Source organism: Opisthorchis viverrini (genome assembly GCF_000715545.1).
Source record: "Opisthorchis viverrini unplaced genomic scaffold opera_v5_45, whole genome shotgun sequence".
NCBI classification, from domain to species: Eukaryota; Metazoa; Platyhelminthes; class Trematoda; order Opisthorchiida; family Opisthorchiidae; genus Opisthorchis; species Opisthorchis viverrini.
This window is the reverse complement of record NW_008751701.1, coordinates 709,043-726,493: the sequence shown is the minus strand read 5'-3', so window position 1 is coordinate 726,493 and position 17,451 is coordinate 709,043. Positions and strand designations below refer to the sequence as shown.

Sequence of the window (17,451 nt, the reverse complement as noted above, 5' to 3'; positions counted from 1 at the left end):
GGGTCGTGATTGGCTGTCGGATCCACGTTTTCGACCAATCAGAGCTCGCCTTGATGCCGGACAGGCAAACGGCCCGGACTTCTGGTCAATATTGTGCGGGATATGAAACTCGGCCATAGCAACGCCTAACTGCGAGCAACCAAGCGGCGTTTGTAAGGAATTCCGCCTAACAGGATCCCAAACGAATGAAATTGTTCATAAATAATACTGTTTCTGAATACCAGCTTACTTTCACGGGGGCAACAACCTCTGATGTACGATGATGTTCCAAACGGAAAACGGGAATATCATACTAGCTGAAACATGAAACGGCTTTTGTACAACACAATCAGTTGAAGAAGGCCATTACGAACGAGAGATTCAGCTCAAACTCAGTTGAGTCCGTAGTGTAAACCAAGTTTTGCACTCCCCCCACCCTTCGACAGAGACCACAGCGTATGAAAACATGCTGGTGAGAATTCATGTCTAGCGCTTATGCGAGTAAACACAGAGATGAACCCAAAAACAGAAAGCAAAAGAATGACCACGTACTTTCATCGTGGATATCCTGGGCAATCGGGTTGATCTCGAGCAGTGTACAGTCCGTGGAGACAAAAAGATTGTACAACCGTTCTATATAGACCGCGGCTTTCTCAACTAGGGTATCTGTGGTGAAATTCAAGCTCTTGGCGATACGCAAAGCATCTTCAGGGGGCAAACCTTTGGTGATATCAACTGGAATCTGTTGTGGGAGCGAGAAGCGGAGTGTGCAAACGAGTAATAGGATCCGGAGGGCAAACAAACAGAACATTAAGATGGTTCACAAATGGAGAGGAATGTCAAAGTATCCAATGGAATCAAGATAACTACGTTCGTTTCGCCGTCCCACTACTGTAGAACCGATCAACTGCCCGATAAAATTGTTTTAGAAAACGAGCGGTATGCGGGAAAATAACGGTAGCTCTACACAACCCTTTATGGAGACCAAGGAAAATTAGTACAACTGTATTTATAGGGTAGTCACAGAGTGTTCCACAAGGTCGTGCCAGATTCTCCGTGAGGGTGGCGAGAAGCGTCGAGCCAAGGGTGCTTGACTCGGATTGGCTGGCATTCTGACCAATCAGGGCATGCCTTCGTTTGCGCCGTGTCTTCTACGTGACACACCGTCCAAATGATGAGGTGTTCGGTTATTAGGGACGGCTGGTCTCCGTACAGTGCGACAGACCTGGTCCTCCAAATGAAGCCCTATAGACACTGAATTAAAAATATCACTTGTCTAGTAACACAGTGTTACCAACCTCGGTGAATTCTTTTCCAGTTCACCGTCTGGGGAAATCTGTAGCTTCTGGATGTCATTGATCGGCTGTAGTATCTATTCTAAAGAGAAATACCGTCTGCGTGAGATCGCTTTCATTAGAATCGGCCTTCCAGGATACATGCACAGAAAAAGAAAGAACATTTTCTGGTTCCAGAAACCACCAGGACTCTTCCTAGCAAAAGGGAAACCACTGAAGACTATTTTTGTGGATAGCAAGACCGCGGAGCTTCTATAACACATTGGGTTCTTGTGGAAATACCGGATCAGCAATTCTGAAGTTCGTCGCCCTCGATAGATGAACCGATGACACTGCATAGGTTGCGCTGGCTTGGCCACGTGCTGCGTATGCCAGTCGACCGACTTCCTCGAAGGGATCTTTCAACACAACCACGTGAAAACGAGCCAGAGGCGATCAAACAATGACTTGGCAGCGAAGTGTGAAAGCCATTACCAGCAAACTCAGCTGCGCTGGTCACTGCCGTCTTCCTGGATGGGGACCCCGAGACGGGCCACATCAATGGCTAGAGACATTGTCAGACATGGCCCAGTCGCGCCTTCAATGGCGCTCTTGCATCCAAGCTATTGCCTTCAGTGCATAGCTCCCTTCCCAATCTCCCACTTAGCAGTTCATCTACAGTGCTGTATTTACACACGAATTTATCAGCTCCCGCCTGCAATGCGCAGCTACTTACCCCACCTCCCCGAATCACCGGTGAACAAAACTGTGGCAGGTACGACCACTGTATGACAAGTGTGCGGTTATTACAGCTGACAATGATGATTGTGCTGAATAGCTGAGAAAAGCTGTTCCACTATAGTCCAGAATCACTAGTAATTCGATATTTACAAACCCTCGGGGCGACTGAAAATTACACTCGTCAAGATGGGGGTTTGAACATCCACAATCCAGCTTGGACGAGCAGTATGGTTTACTTGTATCAGGCCTTACGACAACATTTGATGTTCGTGGTGTAACGATGATACTACTGATGGGGAGGCACGCGAGTATGTGTTGTTCGTAGAACTTCGTTTTGCGTCTATTGAAAAAGAAGATCTGTTGCGGAATTCGTGGAACCACTTTGTAACATTTGCTTGGATTTGACCGACGAATGAGTGGAGTCAGGAAAGTTCAATAAGACGCGTTCGGGAGAAGATCGGTGTCCAGTTTTTGTAACTAAGATGCAGATTAGAGTTTTGCTTCCCTGTTCAATGGTCTGTAACCGGTCAGTTGGCATTTCCGAATAAATAACTCCGTAGCGAAGACCGTCTTCCTTTCAGTGGTAGTATGATGGTAATTTCTTAATCGATATTTTGACCCGTGATGGAAACCAGTCTACGCAGAAAGGCCGAAGCACTGTATAGCTGTTTCATCCTTATTGAGAATCATGAGCAGTGCGCATCTCACGAAACTCCAGAGAGACTCGAACCCGCGAGCTGCCGATTAGTAGGTCGAACAACTGAACAGCAGTGTGATTAGCACTCACTTAGAGAGGAAATAGCGCCACTCATCCTTCAACAGTAGAAACCACACCATGTGGCCACGTGACTGACTGGCTCCTCGAGTGCTGACTTCTCAGATGAGAGTCTCCCTTATTAGGTGAGTTTTATTTTTTGTCTGAATTATCTAAGTTCTTGCGGAGATCTGTAATTGAAGCAGGAGATCTGAGGTGTATTCAAGTCTTCGATCACTGGTGTCTCTAAACCATGGCTTAAGTCGACAAGCACCGGTGGATCAGAGTTTAAAACACTGGTATCAGATATCTATCGGAAGGAATGCGCGCACTGCTGCAAAGCACGAGTGCTAGGCGGCTGAGAAAAGCTGTTCCACTATAGTCCAGAATCACTAGTAATTCGATATTTACAAACCCTCGGGGCGACTGAAAATTACACTCGTCAAGATGGGAGTTTGAACATCCACAATCCAGCTTGGACGAGCAGTATGGTTTACTTGTATCAGGCCTTACGACAACATTTGATGTTCGTGGTGTAACGATGATACTACTGATGGGGAGGCACGCGAGTATGTGTTGTTCGTAGAACTTCGTTTTGCGTCTATTGAAAAAGAAGATCTGTTGCGGAATTCGTGGAACCACTTTGTAACATTTGCTTGGATTTGACCGACGAATGAGTGGAGTCAGGAAAGTTCAATAAGACGCGTTCGGGAGAAGATCGGTGTCCAGTTTTTGTAACTAAGATTCAGATTAGAGTTTTGCTTCCCTGTTCAATGGTCTGTAACCGGTCAGTTGGCATTTCCGAATAAATAACTCCGTAGCGAAGACCGTCTTCCTTTCAGTGGTGGTATGATGGTAATTTCTTAATCGATATTTTGACCCGTGATGGAAACCAGTCTACGCAGAAAGGCCGAAGCACTGTATAGCTGTTTCATCCTTATTGAGAATCATGAGCAGTGCGCATCTCACGAAACTCCAGAGAGACTCGAACCCGCGAGCTGCCGATTAGTAGGTCGAACAACTGAACAGCAGTGTGATTAGCACTCACTTAGAGAGGAAATAGCGCCACTCATCCTTCAACAGTGGAAACCACACCATGTGGTCACGTGACTGACTGGCTCCTCGAGTGATGACTACTCAGATGAGAGTCTCCCTTATTAGGTGAGTTTTATTTTTTGCCTGAATTATCTAAGTTCTTGCGGAGATCTGTAATTGAAGCAGGAGATCTGAGGTGTATTCAAGTCTTCGATCACTGGTGTCTCTAAACCATGGCTTAAGTCGACAAGCACCGGTGGATCAGAGTTTAAAACACTGGTATCAGATATCTATCGGAAGGAATGCGCGCACTGCTGCAAAGCACGAGTGCTAGGCGGGTTGCGAAGCAATCTGAACCATGACCTACCACGATATGTGCCGGATCCATTCGGACGCATTCAGAAGCTCTGTTGTGAGCAAGCCGACGACTTTCGAATCGGTAGGATGTTCATTGCTATTCTAATCACGCGCGGTCCCCCTCCGGAGTGACGCCAGTTTCCAACGTGACTGGGTTTTCTGGCAAAGCCTTCCATGTAATGATGTTACACCGTAGTCTGACCTTCGTACGCATGCTTCCACTTGGTACGTAGATAACAGGGAATAACTCTGTGGTCAGCTGCCAAACCAAAAAGGCCAATGATCCTGACTAACGCCCAATTAGGTGCTAACCGTTTTTTTCCATGAGCCACCCAACTTATCTCAATACCGTCAGTTCAATGCTCGCACCAGGGTCTTGGAGTAATCGGCGGCCAACTGTTACGACCGTTCGCTTATCTTCGATTCCCAGCGGCATTATTTCCCATTGGCGTAGCAAAATCAAATACGATCCAACGTTTCAAACTCTGTCGCTCAGTGTCTTCTGAAACAGACATTAATTCTCCTCTGAGCCACTTCAATTGTCCAGCTGTAGCACCCCTTCGGTGCCTAGCTGCAATGCCACCCGAAGGAAGCACGAGGGCTGGGATACTGCCAGGTTGCCCAAGCCTAGACAGGGGAAGTCGATAGGTAGAGATTGGGTTCGAACCGCGGACCTTGAGGTTAGTAAATTTGTGCTCAAACCACTGAGCCACTTATACACTGACGGTAGTGTGAAGAGAATGGCTAATTTTCAAATTAGGTTTCTTTCCATCAGTGAAGCTGGGTCCCCAATACAATATTAAGACGATGTTCCATTCTACATGGTTCTTCCCCTGGCCAGTTTCACAGAAAGCATTAAAATTCGATCCTTTTTCAACAAACCCACGATAAGAATGCAAGTCAGGTTAATCAATAACGGAACATGAAAACCTCACACTTGTCGCCACGAATGAAGTGTTCAATCTGTTATGAGAGCCGGAAAGCTTCCGTCTGTAGGTATGTAGATCAGGACGTCAAACAATACTTTCTTATCGTAAAAGTAATAAAAAATAATAGCGATCATTCAGCTGCAACACCCTTTCGGTGCCCACCTACCATTCATAACTCCCTTCCCAATCCTCCACTTGACAGCCCGCTGACAGTGCTGTATTTAGGCACCAATTTATCAGCTCCCGCCTGCAATGCGCAGCTACCTACCCCTCCTTCCAAATCATCGGTGAACGAAACTGCGGCAGCTACAACCAGTGTACGACGAGTACTCGGTTATTACAACTGACAGTGATGATGATGATGACCTGCCATGCCACCCGAAGGAAGCACGAGGGCTGGGATACTGCCAGCCTAGATAAGAGAAGTCGAGATGTAGAGACCGGACAATCCGGTCAGGTAAATCAGCGCTCTAACCACTTGGGCCATCTCGCCCCCTTCTAGCCGTGGACGTCAAGTGATCTCCCAAGGCTTAATAACATGCAACATGTAAGTGATATCTCTAGGAGGAAGTATCAGAAAACATATTGAACTTCTTATCAGGTTCTACTTGAAACCAAATTTCACGAAATTAGCGAATATACATTCATTTGCAAACCAATATGGTTTTTCGAGGAACTCACCTGGAGCCCAGCTGAACATCACAAACGAGAGATTCAGCTGAGTTCCAGGTGAGTTTCTCGAGAAACCAAATTAGTTTGCAAATGAGTGTATATTCGCTAATTTCTTTGGGTTCAAATAGAACATATGGTTGACGGAACCTCGAGGGCTACCTCCGACCTACCTTATGAGCCTCAAAAAGGGCGAAACCGGTCGTGGCTGTCGACGGATTTTCAGCAACCATATGAGTAGTTCATTACAAGGATACAATTTAAAAAACAAGACAGGAGGACAGAAGCTCACTTTGGTCAAGGCTTCTGGCTGATCGCGAGCCACCTCCTCGATATTTACCCCACCCTGTTCACAACCAATCATCACGGGACAACCCTGTTCACGATCCAGAACGATGGCAAAGTAATGCTCTCGTCGCGAATACTTTCGTTCACACACAAGTAGAGTGTTGCAAACTTGGCCAGTCTCTCCAGTCTGTGCGGTGTAGATTCGGTGGCCGAGCATTCTTTTGGCAAGATTTACTGCTTCGTTGACTCTGAAAATAGGAAAAGTAAAAAGTGTGTGCCNAATTCCACTTGCGTAGGAAATCGAGAATCACACGGGGATAGTCAGTCGAAGGTAAACCCACGTGATGAAAACCGAGTTTGGAGAATCTTCAGGTGATCAAATCACCTGTTTTGCGTCAATCGATGAACCGCGTTTATTTCCCACCATGACTGGGGCGCATTGTTCACGAAGCAATTTGTTTTCACGTATTCGTACGGAGCATGGAGAAGACATCAGAAAACGAGAAACGGGCACCACATACGGGTAGTGAGCCTGTTCCATGGATGGAATCCACGGATAGAACGCTGGGAAATGACATCCTATGACATTAGTAAAGATAGCTCCGTCATGTACGTGACATGATTCTATGTGAAACTTTTTTCATCATTCCGTACCCAGCAGTACCCAAGTGAAATATGAAACCTAACTAAAGTTACCTCAAATCAATCAATCATTCACCTGTAGCACCGTTTCGGTGCCTAGCTGCCATGCCACACGAAGGAAGCACTAGGATACTGCCAGGTTGCCCATGTCTAGACAGGGGACGTCGAGAAGCAGAGATCAGGTTCGAACCACATACCTTCGGGTCAGTAAATTCACGCTCTAACTACTTGGTCCATCTCCCTCAAGCGACCTATCGTTGGATGCATCATGATGGCGCATACCAACTCGACTGTGTTCTGAGGGTTTTTTTGAAACGATGCAACATTCAGATATTCAAGAAGGATCATCACTTGGAACGCAAAGCGGCTCAGCTCTAAGTGTGGGTTCTCAGAGTCACCTCCATTCGAAAGACTTGTGCACCGAAGCTGCTGGGGTCAAAAGGCCAAGCCGCTGGAATCAAGGTGATGCGAATCGGGGACGCCCTGATTAGTGCAATCTCATGCATGATAAGTACTCGCGTTAGCACCTGCAACTCTGGTGAAAAATCAAATAATAAATCGTTCAACTGTACCACCCCTTCAATGCCTAGCTGCCGTGCCACCCAAAGGAAGCGGAGAGCTGGGATACTGCCAGGTTGTCCAAACCTAGACAGGGGAAGTCGAGATGCAAGGGGTAAGGTTCGAACCACGGACCCTCGAGTCAGTAAATTCGCGCTCTACCCACTTGGGCCATCTCGCCCCAAAATGGTCAGTAAAATGTCAGACAATTATCTGCAGTTCACTCATCTGAAGCTCTTTCAGGCTAGTCATACAAATCAAGTAGTCACTAAAGTCATCCTGATTAGGCTGGTGATTTTCTGTTCTAGGGATGCAATCTTCCCTGTTTGCACAACGTGGTACAAACATGACATGAACTTCTGTGCCCTGAGAAGCTGTCATCTACGTGAGAAAACTGGAATACGATGGAATTTCAATGACATTGCTTGTGAGGTCAGTCAATGGGTTGTTCAGGCAAGTGGCCGTCAACTAAGGCAGATAGGATTGCAGCGATTCAACAACGTGTTATTAGCTGGCACGGTACGGCGTGATGAGACTGTACTAAGAAATCGCATAGCAAATTCGCTCCATACGAAAGGGCAGGCGTAAAACGCTCGAGTGAAGTTCGTTAGAGTCGCCCAATGAATTGATAAGTTGGCCACGAAGGAAAAAATAACAAGTCAGTCGGAAAAAGAAAGCTCACCATTCCCCGGTGCATCACAGAAATCTAGTGTGCTCCTGGCATAGTGTTATTAGTCTAGCCTGAAATCATGCACCTTCGGGTACACCGATGTTTTCATCCGTTATAAAAACGGCCTTGGACAGTAGAACTTAGTTGGCTTCTCGGTGAGACTAACGGGAAATTGTATACTCATTCCTCGTATTATGTATGATCACGGTTCTGTTTCTCAATGAAGGGAGCAAGCGTATATCGGCGTCTTGAGGTAAAGTGATGACACCACGTTTGCATGGCCACCAGCATGCAGAAGGACCGATTTGGCCGACGTTATGATAAAAAAAAGATAATCAGTCAGCTGAAACGCCCTTCCGGTGCCTAGCTGTCATGCCACGCGAAGGAAGCACGAGGGCTGGGATACTGCCAGGTTGCCCAAGCCTAGAGATAGGGGAAGTCGAGAGGTAGAGGTCGGGTTCGAACCACGGACTTCCGGTCAGTGAATTCGCGCTCTAACCAGTTGGACCATCTCACCAACATGAAACATCTAACTGCATGATCGGTCCCTCGGATAAAAGGATTGCAATTGACAGGCCAAGACCGGTTTTGCTCTTCTGCTTAGGGCTCATATGGTGGGTGGTTCTCCCAGGAGTTTCGGCCATTTTTGAGTTCTACTTGAATCCAAATCGTATGTAATTCACGCGAGGTTCAGCTGCATTCAAGCGAAATTCGTTCGCAAGAGAATGTAATATCAAATCATGGCGTGATTCGTTTACATACCAGTAAAGTTAGTCCCGAATACTAATTAAACCGATAAAATGGAGCCTAGCTAGCGGTTGGATTCAGGAATATTTATTAGAAATTCACATCAAGGTCATTCTCGTTTGAAGTCGTCCTCCTGTCTAGGCGCAATTATTACGGCGAGTCCATACCGAAAGAGGGAGGCATTAGACTCGAGCCTTGCCCCTAGTAGAGCTCATCAGCACATCCAATGGCCGTACCGGTCGGGGTTTGAACTCTGGACATCTGGCATGCGAAGCTAATGTGTTACCACTACTCCGCCAGCGCACGCTGGACGCAGCTGTATGATCACGTCTGAACAGGCCAAGGTGTTCACGTTTGCGCGATGTAAACCGTTCATCCGACACCTCTCACGACGACCCAGTGACTGCCCTCGACTGACCCGCCCGTCAGAACTTCCCAGACTGGTAGCCCCATAGACGCTTGGAAACCGCTGAACAATTACTGATTAGTTATAGGTGTTTGACGGATCTGTATAAATAACGTTCCCATCATCCTTGTCGGGCAAACGAAAAAAACTGTTCGAGCGTGAACAGGCTCGACCGGTCAGAAATGATATTCAGATGCATTTGGTATGCGCTGATAGAGTCGTAGTAACAGGCTCCCCCGCACGTCAGATGTCCGGAGTTCAAACCCCGAAACGGACAAGGACGGCGAGTCCTAAAAAGATGGGAATTCGCGCCAGGAGGTGCCCTACTCACCAAAATAACTGTAACAGGACCTGAGGAGATGGACTGCTCAAACGAGAGTGATGTGAACGCGAGATCTATCAGACACGGATTCACATAGAGAACAATTTCTAGGAAACGAACGCTGTCCAAACAACAACTCCAACTGCACTTAAGAGATATACTCCCTAGGAACTTTGTGGATTGTCTTTACTGTTAACTTGATTTATTGGTCAACTCACAGGTGCGTTCCGCTGTAGCACCCTTTTTGGTGCCTAACCACCATGCCACCAGAAGAAAGCAGGAGGGNAATTCCACTTGCGTAGGAAATCGAGAATCTCACCGAGATAGTCAGTCGAAGGTAAACCCACGTGAGGAAAGCCGAGTTTGGAGAATCTTCAGGTGATGAAATCACCTGTTTTGCGTCGATCGATGAACTGTCTCTATTTCCCACCATGATTGGGGCGCATTGTTCACGAAGCATAGAGAAGACATCAGAAAAAGAGAAATGGGCACCACATACGGGTAGTGGGCTTATTCCACGGGTGGAATTCACGGATAGAACACTGGGAAATGACACCCTATGACATTAATAAAGATGGCTCCGTCACGTGCGCAACATGGTTCATACGCAAAAAACTTTCATCATTCCGTACCCAACAGTACCCAAATGGAGTATGAAACCCGACTCAAACGACCTCAAATCAATCATTCACCTGTAGCACCTTTTCGGTGCCTTGCTGCCATGCCGCACGAAGGAAGCACGAGGGCTGGGATACTGCCTGGTTACCCAAGCCTAGACAGGGGAAGTCGAGAGGCAGAGGTCGGGTTCGAACCACGGACCTTCCGATCAGTAAATTCGCGCTCTACCCACTTGGGCCATCTCGCCCCAAAATATGTGATATCAAATCATGGCGTGATTCTTTTACGTACCAGGAAAATTACCCCCTCATGAATAATTGAACCGATAAAATGGAGCCTTACTAACGGTTGGATTCAGGAATATTTATTAGAAATTCACATCAAGATCATTCTCGTTTGAAGTCTTCCTCCTGTCTAGGCACATTTATTACGGCGAGTCCATAACGAAAGGGGGAGGCATTAGACTCGGGCCTTGCTCCTATTAGAGCTCATCACAAAACATCCAATGGCCGTACCGGTCGGGGTTTGAACTCCGGCGAGGCTGCAGGAAAATTACCCCCTCATGAATAATTGAACCGATAAAATGGAGCCTTACTAACGGTTGGATTCAGGAATAATTATTAGAAATTCACATCAAGATCATTCTCGTTTGAAGTCTTCCTCCTGTCTAGGCACATTTATTACGGCGAGTCCATAACGAAAGGGGGAGGCATTAGACTCGGGCCTTGCTCCTATTAGAGCTCATCACAAAACATCCAATGGCCGTACCGGTCGGGGTTTGAACTCCGACATGCGAGGCTGCCCCACCAGCGCACGCTGGGGGCAGCTGTATGATCACGTCTGAACAGGCAGAGTTGTTCACGTTTTCGCCGACACCTCTAACGACGATACTGTGACTGCCCACCATTGACCTACACGGTTTTGTGCTGTGTACATTAGTGCATGAAAGCCCTCAAACTTAGGGGCGAAGCTGTGCCTTAATGTAGACACTCCTCAGTTGCTGGCTCAACTGATCGCAGTACCTCTCCACCACCTCCAGAGTAACAGTTCATGTGATTACGATTTATCGAAACAGGTCTTCGGATCTGGTCTGCAATGCACCTGGCGAATGGAAGGAGTTCACAGTATCAATGGCGCGCGCGGGAGTGGGGAACGTTGGACAGCTTACCTGTGATCTTCTGATACACGGGAAGCCTGAACTTCGCTTAGTTGCCTGCCGTAGTCGGCCCGGATCCGTGCTCAAATCCTCCCAAAGAATACTCCCTCCTGACCTGCTCCCAAATCTACACAAACAATACTCCAAAGTCGCGCCCCACGCTTTCCCAAATGTCATGGGAGGCACGTTGAAGAAATAGCTCAGTTCCTATTCAAGGCTCGTTTTTCGCGTGTGTCGAGCAGCTTTGCTATGCAACGCAAGGCATCGTCTGATAGCATCGCCACTCCGTTACGCGGTGATAGAAAATTTTAATATCGCGGACGTTCAGAAGCTGAAATCCAAACAATGGCTGACATTACTGGAGCACACAGAAGACCTGAAAGTTGACTTGCCAGCAAAGTAAAAGTCGTGCCCGACCAACATATCGACTTCTTGGCTGGGGTATTGCAAATCGTCGGTTTAATCGCTTGAGCAAGGGTCCCGAAGGCCAACTGCCGGTATACCTCGTGAATATTTTTGCTTCCGAGAGAAACAATGCTGCCCGTCAGAACTTCCCAGACTGGTAGCCCCATAGACGCTTGGAAACCGTTGGACAATTATTGATTAGTTGTAGGTGTTTGCCGGATCTGTATAAATAACGTTCCCATCATCCTTGTCGAGCAAACAAAAAAATTGTTCGAGCGTGAACAAGCTCACCCGGTCAGAAATGATATTCAGATGCAATTGGTATGCACTGATAGAGTCGTAGTAACAGGTTCCCCCGCACGTCAGATGTCCGGAGTTCAAACCCCGAAACGGACAAGGACGGCGAGTCCTAAAAAGATGGGAATTCGAGCCCGGAGATACTCCACTCACCAAAATAACTGACAGGACCTGAGCAGATGGACTGCTCAAATGAAAGTGATGTGAACGTGATACCTATCAGACACGAATTCACATAGAGAATAATTTCTAGGAAACAAATCGCTGCCCAAACAACTCCAACTGCATAGAAGAGGTGTACTTCCTAGGAACTTTGTGGGTTGTTTTCACAATTAACTTGATTTATCGGTCAACTATGGACACCAAACAAATGAACAGGAGTGGATGCGTTTTCTTAATTCACAGGTGACAAACATTCCACTGGCAGGTCTGGTCAGCAATCCCGCAAAAGCTCGAAAAAGTTGTGGTTGCGTTACGCGGAACTGCACACCGACACCGCTTTACCACTCGCAGTTATACGCTACGGCTACGCTGCTACGCTTTAACGGACCAGATGCCCATCCCGAAAGTCTGGACCCAACAGCCAATCACGATCCAGAATAAGACAGATACCGTTTGCCAATGGCGCGTCAAAAGGACGTCAGAATTTCCAGAATGTTCCCGCCGCACACACTTTACGAATGACGCGCTGGACATGCGTTTTCGACCTGGCTTTCGGCGTAACCATAAGTTGTGCACCTTTGGTGGTTGTTTGAACGGGAACGCTAGCTTGTGAGGTTCAGACCGAGAACTAAGCCGAGAAAAATACCGTTATTTCAATTGGCGACGGGGATGGGATCCACGATACGATCCCAATCGAACTTAATCAGCTACGAGAACTAATGCAGCAGCAGCAGCAGCAAAAGAAGTTTGAAAAAGCCCAACTGAAGCTCACTGAATCACTGACTCAGAGACTGAATGTCCTGACATCAGTAGCCAGTACCAGTGAGTCTTCTGTTTCTACAAAAGAGTTGGCTTGCAAAAGTTGGTGATGTATCCAGAAAATTCACTGGCAACAAGAAAGGGACTGATCCGACTGGAACTTTGAAATTGTAATAATTTCTTTCAGTGTAGGACGAATACTCAAATTTGCGTACGAATTTGGTTTAGACAGGAGACTCAGTTGTATCCAACAAAATCTCTCGTTTGCAATGGTATTATTCATCAAGTTTCAGCTGGTACGATATTCGAAATATGGCAATACTTCGTTCGAACGCAATACACTACTTAGAAGGTCGCTGAAAAATTACCGACAGCCGAAGACAGGTTTCGCTCTGCCGCTCCTTCATCCATCATATTGGTGCAGTCCGGGAGTTTCCGTCAACCTTGTGGTCTACTTCAACCCGAATTGCACGAAATTCAAAATTTGGTTTTGACGGGAAGTGAATTCAGCGGAATCTCTTGTTTTTGACAGTCTCCTTCAACTTCATCAACTGAATGTTCAAAACTGGACACGAGCACCTCAATAGTTCCCATTTTTCGGCTGTACTGACTTGAACCTCGGGCGTTTGATGTGCATGCTGAGTACGGAAACACTGCTCTACCAGCACACGCTAGATGTACCAAAATTAACGCGTCTAGATAGGCGAACGTGTCCATGCTTGGGTGATGCAACTGTCTTGTCCGACGTCTACAACCGCGGTAATTCAGCCTGTCTGTACTCGATTTGTTTTGGCGAATTTAGTTCGTTTCCAATGACCAAAACTGATCAAAGTTTGAAAAATGACCGAATGAAGGAGTAAACGATCCTCGATCCAGTGTTGAACGTTTCAAACTTCTTGCGCAATGACATCCTATAGTTTTGTGAGCCTAGCCAGTATCATCTATCGTTTGTGTCTGACCTATTCTGATGTCCACACCGCTTCACAGAGCTCACCTCATTTGTGTGCCAATACAGTCCATCCGTCTTACACCCAATCAAATGGTCGCCTGCTCCTGTTCCCTCCGAACCTATACAGCGGTCGTCTACTCTGGTATTCCCCAAGATCCTAACTGGCCTTTTGTTGTCTGTGTGCTCCTTTACCATCACGTCGCTCCGATCTCAAGGTCTTCGCTCTCGTAAGTATGATAATCGTTCAGCCGTAACACCCTTTCGGTGCCTAGCTCCCATGCCACCCAAACGAAGCACGAGTGCTGGGATACTACCAGACTGCCGAAGCCTAGACAGAGTAAGTCGAGAGGCGGAGATCGAGTTCGAACCACCGACCTTCTGGTCAGTAAATTCGCGCTCTAAACACTGAGCCATCTCGCCCCCTCCCTCGTAATTCACTGCACGCGTGGATTGGGCCATTTCTCGTGCTGAAGCAGGACAGCCCAGTAGTGCTACCGTATGTCGATTTTCGTACTAATCATGACCAAGAAAAGGCAAATTCCCTTTGCAGAAGTTTCCTCACAGGATAGAACGATTCCGGGGATCTTGTTGGTGTTCTCTCGAACTATCGTCAGGTGGGAAACACGGTCAGAATGGCAGATAAAGACGCCTCCTACTGTTCTCTCATTACCTGACAATTTCTCATACAAAAAGGTCACGTGACTCGGTGAGGCTCATCACTTAGGCGTGGCGAGAGGAGATAGCTGTACCGTCTTAGCATAGCAGACGTTGCCGATCAATAATGCAGAGTGGAGTAGCAATCGAGTGATGCATTTGGTACCATGGAACCAAAGGATTATTGGTTGTGGAAAGCGCCATATCAGATCATGTACGTAGAGCACAGTGAAAAGGAAGTGGACAGGGAAGGTGGGAACTTCAGCGTCACTGGTAGAAACACAGTTGAGTTGAGGGACTGATTCTTTTGAGACCTGGGCTCTTTGGCACATCGAGCTTCAAACCACGTCTGACATGCCCGTATTTCAAGTTTAGATCACGATCCAGTGGCCAGACTAGGAAACGCATGTACTAATTGTTAAACCGAACCTAGGGGATATGCGATCGTCTTAAGGGTGAATACAGATCCAACCTCCCGCGTGTAGCATACGGTTGACCCGAAAGCATCAGCTGATTGAACGGCCCAAACACAGTCACTTTTCTAACGGTGACGTTGGGTTTTCTAACTGATCCTGCCGAAACGAATGTAACAGAGCGTAGCACTTACGTTAAAATGTTACATTCAGACACGAGGGAAGACCAGACTGACGGATAGACAGTGTAAAAACCTCACTTATTAATTGAAGCTTTGGAATACGTTCTCGGTCTAACCTAGGCGATTTCAGGCCGTCGTTCCAGAGGCCAACGTAAGTAAAAAGCTTTGTTCAGGAGAAAAACGAACGCTAAAGATAAGTGTTGTTTGTAGATTTAGCTGTGGCTGTGACCAATATCCTACCCACATGAAAGCACGAGATAGTAGTGATTGAGGCGCAAACTTACTGTTAGAAAGGTCCGTGGTTCGAACCTAACCTCTGTATTTTGATTGCTCCTGTTGTGCTTGGGTGATCTGACAGTCTCTTATCTCTCGTGCTTTCTTCGGTTGGCATGGCATCTAGGCACCGAAAGGGTGTTACAGCTGAACGATTTCGAACCCGTATGAACAACAAATGTCAGGTGGAATTAGACCACAGGTAACCTACCTTGAGCCTCTGGATCTGAAAGCTGATTTACAAAGCGCAGTTGGGTGTCGAGTTCTCTACAGGAGCCAAATAAGCGGCTGCCGCCTTGAAAAAAATACCCCTTCAAAATTGATCACCATAAGGAGATAAGGAGTTTGGCCACATTTTAGGATGGTCCGTGACATCCTATCGTGCATAGCTGTCATTCAGTCCGAGAAGAGCATACAATCAAGGCCCCGAGACCTAGACAAGAGCACTTGAAAAGTCAGTAGTGGGTCCGNATAGCTGTCTCTCAGTCAGAGAATAGCATACAATCAGGGTCCCGAGACCTAGACAAGAGCACTCGAAAAATCAGTATTGGGTCCAAACTTCAGACTTCCTGATCAATAGCCTTGTGTCCCAAAGCCTGAGCTGTCTCGAGGATTGCGCAAAGGATATTGATGCGAAACCTCTTCGAAGGAGTCTTTCTTCAATGGTTCACTGCGGTCCAATCTGCTCTGAGAGGATTCATTGTTCTTTGACGTGAGACTCCAGGGGCCCCAGGGGGCATGGCAACAAACAACCCCGACCAGAGGATAGTCCCTTGGGCCCAGAGCAGCAGAAACCATCGGTGGTTGCTGTCTTAACCTAAAAGCTAATTCCAACAGAAAACAGTGATCGAACGTGGCTAGTTCGTATCCACAGTTTTAGTCGTAGGTGGATAAGTTTCTAGCCAGCATTTTCGTAAGAGACAGGTCCAAGTACCTTGCTGGGTTGAAGGAATGATACCCACGCTGGATTTCTGTTGTTGACGGTGGGCTGTTGTCGGCGTTCCATTCAGACTCCCTGAGTTCTTCCCAAGACTGTGTTGAAGGAGATCAGCTAAGTTGTTCTTTGAAGTGTCCAGTCCATCTCTCAAGACGACGAATTTAAGTGAACTGTGGTTCCGTTTTCTCCACATATCGTCTTTCTTTGGATGGTCTCCACATATCGTCCTTCTTTGGATGGCTGACCCAACTGACTGAAACAGGGCGCAATTACTGTTTTCAACGAAAGCCTTCTTCATCACCTAAGCTTTTTCAATTCATCAGTAACCTCCATCATTCTCCAAGGTCTTGATTAGCTGGTGTTTGAAGGATCTGTGTGCGCCATCATAGGCCTTAGTTGCTGATATGGCCTTTCTAACAGAAACAAAACCTGCTAACCCCGACGATATCCAGTATTTACTTGGTAGGGTCGAATGACCTGGTCAGATAGTTCTAGAAGCTGACAGCATAGCTTTTTGACTCGTTTCCATTCAGCCTGCAAGCCCTCCTCGTCATCCGCATGACTGCGCGCTTCCACTGGCCTTCTACCCGGATCAGCTTGATACATTCTAGATACTGAAACTCGCCGAAGTTGATGCATGGAGTTCAGCACCACCAACATCACCAGAGACAGCAACACCAGTGTTGACACTGGTTCTTCACTGCCGTACAACTACAAAGTTTATCTAATTATATTTAAAACAGTATAATAGAAAGAAGGAAACGTGGATTGGTGAGGGGATATGGTGCTGGCCTGTCACAAGCATTCTGAGCTGCCTACACCTCCAAACACTCAGTCAGACAATCTGGAAAGAAACTGACAACATGAACGCCACTGACGTCCACGAGCCGCCCCTCCTTGTAATGTCTCTAGTCAGGCGCAGGAGAGGTCATGGGGATCCAACCCTGGAAGGTGCACTGCACCAAAAAACATCCAAATTCTTCGTAATCGCCCACCCTTCTGTCCACTCCGCGATTTCCGCCATTCTGAAGAAGGCACAGACAATGGCCCTCATCTCGGGAGACGGTCTTTCGGCATCCCTTGCACATGACCGAGCCACCGCATTTGAGAAATCTGGATGTCTTCCGCGACTGAAGTATACAAACAAATACTCGTTTTCTAATTACGTCGTTACGAATTCGTGGACGCCATCTAACACTAGCAACACTTGTGAGGCATCTGTGGTCAAAAACGCGGAAACACCTCTCATTATCTGTCCTTAGAGGTCGCGTTTCG

General features: G+C 47.1%; 1 protein-coding gene across 1 annotated transcript in view; it reads right to left on the bottom strand.

Annotated features, from left to right (window-relative positions):
• T265_03241 (hypothetical protein) overlaps positions 1 to 17,451 on the bottom strand; it is a gene marked incomplete at both ends in the record, with an annotated part of 40,813 nt that overhangs the window by 12,656 nt on the left and 10,706 nt on the right. Inside the window, 2 exons of the mRNA XM_009167674.1 lie at positions 532 to 721; positions 6,031 to 6,274. Coding sequence (XP_009165938.1) covers positions 532 to 721; positions 6,031 to 6,274 — 434 coding nt within the window. The remainder of the gene's footprint in view (positions 1 to 531; positions 722 to 6,030; positions 6,275 to 17,451) is intronic.